General features: G+C 38.7%; 1 protein-coding gene across 2 annotated transcripts; it reads right to left on the bottom strand.

Moving 5' to 3' along the window:
* Positions 1–1,361: 1,361 nt before the first annotated feature.
* On the bottom strand, positions 1,362–5,952 carry AGO7 (Argonaute family protein). 2 transcript variants are annotated; one of them, XM_088506458.1, is made up of 3 exons: positions 5,458–5,952; positions 3,110–4,346; positions 1,362–2,928 (listed from the first exon to the last, which is right to left on the bottom strand). In XM_088506458.1, exons 2-3 carry the CDS (start codon positions 4,318–4,320, stop codon positions 1,467–1,469), a joined length of 2,673 nt encoding a protein of 890 aa, XP_088362584.1. In that variant the 5' UTR covers positions 4,321–4,346; positions 5,458–5,952; the 3' UTR covers positions 1,362–1,466. The 2 variants fall into 2 exon arrangements, with proteins under 2 accessions (XP_088362584.1, XP_016177893.2); XM_016322407.3 differs by lacking the exon at positions 5,458–5,952 and having other exon boundaries at positions 3,110–4,395.
* Between the last annotated feature and the right edge of the window lie 1,408 nt (positions 5,953–7,360).

Raw genomic sequence — 7,360 nt, 5'->3', positions numbered from 1 at the left:
AAAATATCAAACAAAAAAGAAGAAAAAATATATTAATGACATTGTCTTATCCAAAATTGATTTTGGATGTGTTTTTGGTCATGATTCAGTCTTGTTTGTGTGCTTATTTTCGAACTGAGTTTATGTGTCGGAATTATTATGGTAAATTTCGCTTCATTTCTGAGTGAATTAAGGTGCATTTGGACTCGTTCTCTTGCACAATTCAAAACTCATTTTCCTCTTCCTCCTCATCTTTTGCTGCTGCTTCTTCGTCTTCTTCTGTTTTCTTCATCTTCTCTTTTTTTTTTTCATTTTCTTATAGTTCTTCTTGTTTCACCCTCTTAGGAGGAATAAAACCAAAAAAAGAGAAGAAAATATCAAACAAAAAAGAAGAAACATATTAATGACGTTGTGTTGTCTGATCCAAAATTGATTTTGGATGTGTTTTTGTTCATGATTCAGTCTTGTTTGTACACTTATTTTCGAACTGAATTTATGTATCGCAATCATTATGATAAATTTCGATTCATTTCTGAGTTAATTGTGTCGCAATTGTTATGTAATTTCGGTTCATTTTTGAGTGAATTAAGGTGTATTTGGACTCGTTCTCCTACACAATTCAAAACTCTTTCTCCTCTTCCTCCTTCACTTTCTACTGCAATAACAGATTAACAGCAGTAACAAAAGAATGATGATGAGAAAAAAACACGTGAAAGAAGAAGAAGAAGAAAAAGAAAAAGAAAAAAGAGAAGGAAAAGGAGAAGGAGAAATAGCAAGAAGAGGAGAAGAAGGAGAAAGAACACGAAGAAGAAGACGACGACGATAACGTAAATAGTATATTCGCGTGTAATTACGCTCTTTTAAATGAGTGATTTTTGTTAGTGTTGGGTCTATTTGGTTGGACTTGGATAACAATATTGCTTGAATAATATGTGGCAATTTTGGTCTTTTTTATTTACCAAATGCAAAATAAGAAACTTATATTTTTGAAAGACACAAATACTTCTTCAAAAAATTTTACTAAACTAATCTTTATTAGTCTATTAAATTGTGCACAAAATTTCTCCTAATACTCGTCCCGATATATACATAAATATATATAATTTTCATATAATATATATAGAAAAATTAATAAAATAACTAATAATATTTGATGATTATATAAATTTTAAATTTAATTTTATTTAATAATTTTAATAATTTTAAAAGAAAAACAAATTCTATGCAAGTTATTGTATGGTAGAAGGCTAGTACAAAAGCCTGCCCTTACCTCCTACCCATTGCCATCCCTATGCATGTAACAGGCAAGCTAGTTAATAAAAGAAATATACAGTTGCATACTCTTGATTGAAACATTAAACTCTTAAAGACAACCCTTTAAATTTGAGAACTTTTGGGTTAGCTATTAATATTATAATTAGAATATTACATTTTTATCACCGCATATTAGTCAGCATTAACTGTATCCTAAACCAAATAATATCTCACTAGCAATAGAACATTAGCTTCTTGATATTTTCACTAAGTTTAGGTAATGGTGCTGTTTTTGGAGGAGCAGCTCTTGATAATGTTGATGAACCTTTGAACAAACCTAATGATTCTGAAGATCTCTCAAGGTAGAGTCTTCCTCTATATGCAGCTAAATGTGCATAATATGCAGGAGGAACCAAAGAAATTGGTTTGGTGCACCTAACAAAGGTGTAGCACAAATTGTAAACTAGCTTCTGAAGTTCATCTGAGGTGAATTGGTTTTCATCCCACAAAACATGGTAATGTGTTGGCCTGCTCGTTCCTTTAACACCCCAATGGCTGCATAGGTAGAAATCGAATTCCTTCGGATGAGTGATCACGGAATCTACCACGGTCCCTGGAGGGATGTTTTCATACAAGAAATGGTTCTGAGTTGAGGATTGGTCAAGTTCAAAGGGAAACAACCTTGTGTGGTGCCTCTTCTGCACGACGGCAAAAGTAATGAGAGGTTTGTAATCCTGGAACCTTGAACATGCTGTTCTGATGGATTGTAGTTCCTCTTGCAGCACTTTGTAGAATTGAGTCTCACTGACACCGTCACGAAAGAAGATTATACGACCGGGGAGTTTCTCTACTTCCTGGTAGAAATCTTCCAGCAACTCACCAACCATTGCGCCAAGATCCTGGATGATTTCTTGTCTGTGTGTTTGAGACCGTATTCTTGAAATGTACTTGTTTGCTGTTGGCCAATTCATGCTGCCAACAACAGCTGCAACGGATGGACTAAAATCATCAAGAGGGTGAGGATGTGTTACGTCGGCTCCCATAAAAATTGCCGGCTCGTCAATCTGGAAGAGGCGAGGTATCTGAGAAGGCAGCGAGTTGTAGAGAGCAACCGTGCATCCACCAACTTTGGCATTGATTTTGAGGGCCAAATTTGCCAAGAACTGTGAACTTAACTTGCTCAGATTCGGATACAGGCAGCACTGGCTTACAACGCCAACACTCGTCTCGGCTATTCTCTTCAAGAAAGCATACCCTTTGTGTTTTCTCTCCATTATGCAGATCAGAAGCTGGAGGTTGTTTGAGGCGCTCCTCTGTATTTTCTTGAGCTTTGATTCCAGAAGGAGGGGATTGTTGAGAACCTGGCTTGATTCAAATTGGGGGCTAATAACGGTGTTCTTGTTGAGATAAATTCCCAGTTGTTCACATCTTTGAGTTAACTGGTTTATGAATCTGGGGATATTGGACTTCTGCTCGGAGGTACCACCAAAACTCATGAGCGCCCACCTTTCGATTTTAGTCCCTTCAAAAACATGGCCATCGAGCAGGTTCCACTGCCGATCATGCCGCGAAGGAGTGAGGTTCCTCACATGACCTCCCTCTCCTAGCTTCAGCTTTGGAGGGTGGAGAATTCTCCCAGTTAATCTTGTCATTTCTCTTGAGACGTTGAGTTTGAATTCTCTTTCCTGGTCTCCACTGTCAAAAGGATTAACCTTCAAGACATTAGAAACTAACACAAATGTGTAATCAACACAAAAGGATCCACAAATACATAAGACTCAAGTAATGATTGAGCCTTTTAGGATAAATCATTTTTCAAAAGAATCATAATCAATATTCAATAAACAAAAAGATGTAGCTTCTTCAAGTGGTTTACCTGGTGGGTCCAACTTGCCCTCGCATGACTCCTTCAATGATGGTTTTCCTTTCCCCTGGTCTTTGGCACCCCATCTTGAGAATTCTTGCTGTTTGATCATCGGAGAGTTTTCCGAGGAACTTCTGGCCTTCACAGATCACACAAAGCTCCATAGGGAGATAACAAGGCTTACTCCTGCTAATTTGCAAGCATGGAAGTTTCCTAAATTGTATATCATAGTTATAGTGATCTTTGAAGTAAGTCAAAAGCCTCAGATTCCTTCCATCTCTGTCTGCAAACCAGAGATTTTCAGTAATGTCCTCAGTTAAGCCATAGACTCGGTACCTTTGAACTGTTTCTCTATGGCAAACAAAGATCCTGATGTTCTTCAATGCCTTTTCCACTTCCTTCCTCTCTTCAGCAGTTAATTGTGCTGTCTTCTTTTGAGAAAGGTCTCGGAGAAACTCGAGCCGTTTCTGCAAGTATGGTATCACTCCTATGCTTTCATGGAAAGCAGTTACTGAGAAATCTACATTTAGAGCAAGTCCTTGTTGGGTTGGTCTAAGACTCTGAAAGAAACCTCTCAGTCCAACAGCTCCACCACCAATATCTTTGCTTCTTCCCATCGAATTCGAGTAGAAAGACCTTCCTACAGGTATGCATTTCTCGGTCGGACTTTCCCTCAGAACCACATCTAAAGCATGGAGATAATCCTGTGGAAGGGGAATCCAATCATCACCCTCTTTGCTCAAGTAACTACTTAGCTCCTTCCCATTGATCTTGGAGACTAGTTTGACATTGATCCTAAACAATTTGAGTTTTTCATGCTTCTCTTTCGAGTCATACACATCTCCATAATTTGATGACAATTTGCTTGTGGGAATTGGAAGGCTTATGTAGAATTCAAGCTTATCGTTTTGGAACTCGACCGGACTATACAGGTTCTTCCTTCCATCATATGCCGGCAAAGCACCGGAGAGTAGATCAGAATTTCTATCTACCAAATTCTGTTTGATTGCTCTTGCAACTTCCTTGGAGGGATGCGGAGTGATCTCAACATTGTAATGATATATCTTCTGCGATGAATCGAACTGCACCAAAAAGTGGTTGGCTAGAAGAGAGATGACAGAACCTTCTTTCCCACCGGAATCCGGCCTCCTTGCAACAATCACTGTCTGAGGCTTCCTTGAAGGAATGAGTGTCTTCCCATGATCTTCTTTGAAAGATGCCATAGTTTGCTGTTCAAGTTCCTTTGGAGCTGAAATAGCATGAGAAACAAGAGGGTGCATCATTTTTCCAATTCTCTCTGTTGTGTAAAGTGTAAACCAATTAGTAAGCTAAAACAACATAACATTATTTCCCATGAAGAGTCCCTTTTGCTTCAAGACTCGAGAAAATAAACTTTCTAGTAACTTCCACTACATCATAAAGTGAACCCAAGAAAATGGAGTTCAGTACATAAAATTTTCTAAGAACTTTATTGTTACAGAATACATCTGTTTAGATTAGATACAAATTTACCAGGACCACTTTTAAACATTAAAGGTAACTATTTATTTGATAATTTTAGTAATTACAACAGCACAGACAAATGTTAATTAAAGCAAATCCAAATCTCCAATATAAGTGTATACACTATGATATAGCAGGTAATCAAATTCTAATTTTGTTATTATCAATTTGAAAATATAATTAGTAGTAGGACTCCCTCCCTCTAGCAATCTATGCTTCAAAAGAATTGGATGAATGATTATAAAGTAATTGAAGACATAAGATAACTAGGCTGATAATTAATTAGGTCTTGACTTTGTTTTATGAAACAGTGGCCTCCAAGCAAAACCTCCTTTTTTTTGCAAAGTCTAAATAAATTCTAATATTTAACCAATATGCATAGTTGTCAGAACTGAACCAGTGATCAAACCGGCCAGACTACTAGTTCACCGGTTCACTGTTTCAATCGGTGGATCACGGGTTGAACCGGCAACTTGGTTTTGCGTAAATAAAAAATATAAAATAGTCAATATTAAAATTTGAATTAGTTAGCTACAATAGTATCATAATTTAACAACTATCAAGTCTCAATTAGTAAGTACTACTACAATAGTATCTTAATTTTAACACAAAAGAGTAACAATTCATGAATTATATCCAAGGAATAATTCAGCAATTCAGAAATTCATAAACTAATTCAGAACTGATTCAAAACCAATTCAACTAATTCAGCAATTCAAAACCAATTCAACATTTCAATTCAACCACTGCCATATTTATTTCTAATCAGCTCATAAACCAATCAACAATAAAAGTCACAGCAATAACACAAGAAATTTCCCGGAAAAAAAAAACTGAAAAAACAAGTAAATGCTCACGGCAGGGAAGAGAGTGGAGCAGTGGAGAACACCACGAAGAGAGCTCACGGCAGGGAAGCAGTGGAGCACACCAGGGAAGCACAGCTCACGGCTGCAGGAAGCACAGCTCGAGACAGAGACAGAGATAGAGACAGAGACAGACGCAGGCGGAGACGCGAGACGCGAGCGTAGGAGAGCTGGTGGATCCGGCAAGAGGCGCGGGGACTGATGTGAGCGTGCGGTGGCGCCGTAGCAGTGAACCGAGGTGGCAGAGACAAAGCTGGGGTGGCTGCCGTTTTGGAAGGTGGTTCAGCAGTTCGGTTCTTCAGGAGGCCAGGAAGGACGAAATGACGAAGGAGAATGGGGGAGAGTAGCAACGTGAAGCTGAAGCGTGAAGAAGACAAGGATGGGGGAGAGTCCCTCAGTCTCTCTCAACTCTGAAGGGAAGTAGAAAGGGGAGAGACCGAGAATAGGCGAGTAGAGCTAGGGTTTCTTTTTTTTTTTTTGCGGGACGTCGTTTGGGAATGGGTTTTTTCTTTACATTTGCACCGGTTCGGACTTTAAAACCAGGCCGGTTCGCCAGTTTTCCACTAAACCGTCCCGTTCAAACTAGTTTCGACCGGTTTTCTTTCTTGTCCGGTCGTATGTATCATTCGAACCGATTCTATTACCGGTTTCACTAGTTTTTTGGTCTAATCATCTGAATCGGTCCGATTTTGACAACTATGCTCACTCTCACCCAAGGTTCAGAAAACTGGACCGATCATCAAACTGATCTAACTACTAGTTTACTGGTCCAACTGGTGGTTCAACCGGAAAAACCGTTTCAGAATAAAATAATAAATAAATTATAAATAAACATCATAAAATATAATTATAGTCTAATATAAATCTTAAATAATTGTGGTCTTCCATTCACTACTTGTAAAGCAACATATTTCCAAGCTAAATTTGTTTTTCCCTGTAAATTAGAAGAACCTTGCGACTGACTGTTGTTAGAACTAGGAGGATTAGGATTAGCAGTATCATTCGAATTAGGAGGATTGGCAGGCGAATTATTACTAACAGATGCATTGTTATCAGCAACTGCTTCTTGATTACTACCTCCGTCCATAACTGAAATCAATAAATTATAATCACCCCTAAATTAATTCAAAAGAGCAACATAACAAATAACAAAACATCAGCATAACAAAATTACAGATTATAGATTCAGAAATCACAAGATTACAGTGCCATAACAACAACAGCAGCATAACAAATTAACAACTAATAACTCCTGAATTAATTCCAAATAGTAGCATTACAAATAATTAATTAATTACTTATAAATTAATTCAAAATAGCAACCAAAGTACCTAACAACAACAACAACAATAGCATAATAGCAACCTAACAACAACAACAACAACAACATAACAAGACCCTCAACAACAGCGGCAGCATAATCACAAAATCAACCTTAAAACCCTGAAAGTGAAACAGAGTAACACTCGACAGAAATCAATAAAGCACAGTGTTGCTTACCTTCCACTGACGGTAGGAAGACGACGGCGAGACGACGAAGACGCGACGGTGACACCACGGCGCAGCAGCTGGAGGCCTCAACACCACCTAGGGAATGGATGACGTAGAGCTAGAACAGAAGGTTGGCCATATGGGATTGGGACAGGGGAAGGAGGAGGCCGCAGAGACGCCAACAACCACGGACGGCAGTGACGATTCCGTTCAGGGGAAGGGAAGGTGTGGCCGTTTGGGTAGGAGCTAGGGCTTGTTGGGTGTCTTTCTCTTTCGAAGGAGGTTTGGTGGGGTGGGGGGGTTAACTCGCGTGGGGGTGTGGTTTTTGTTTTTTTTTTAAATTAACCAAAACGACGACGTTTCATATGAACCGGTCAGTTTTCGGTCCGGTCCAATCGACTGGCAG

Source organism: Arachis ipaensis, chromosome B10 (genome assembly GCF_059453495.1).
Source record: "Arachis ipaensis isolate K30076 ecotype BB chromosome B10, ASM5945349v1, whole genome shotgun sequence".
Lineage (NCBI taxonomy): Eukaryota > Viridiplantae > Streptophyta > Magnoliopsida > Fabales > Fabaceae > Arachis > Arachis ipaensis.
Note: the sequence above shows the minus strand (reverse complement) of the source record. Positions and strands in the feature narration are given on the sequence as shown.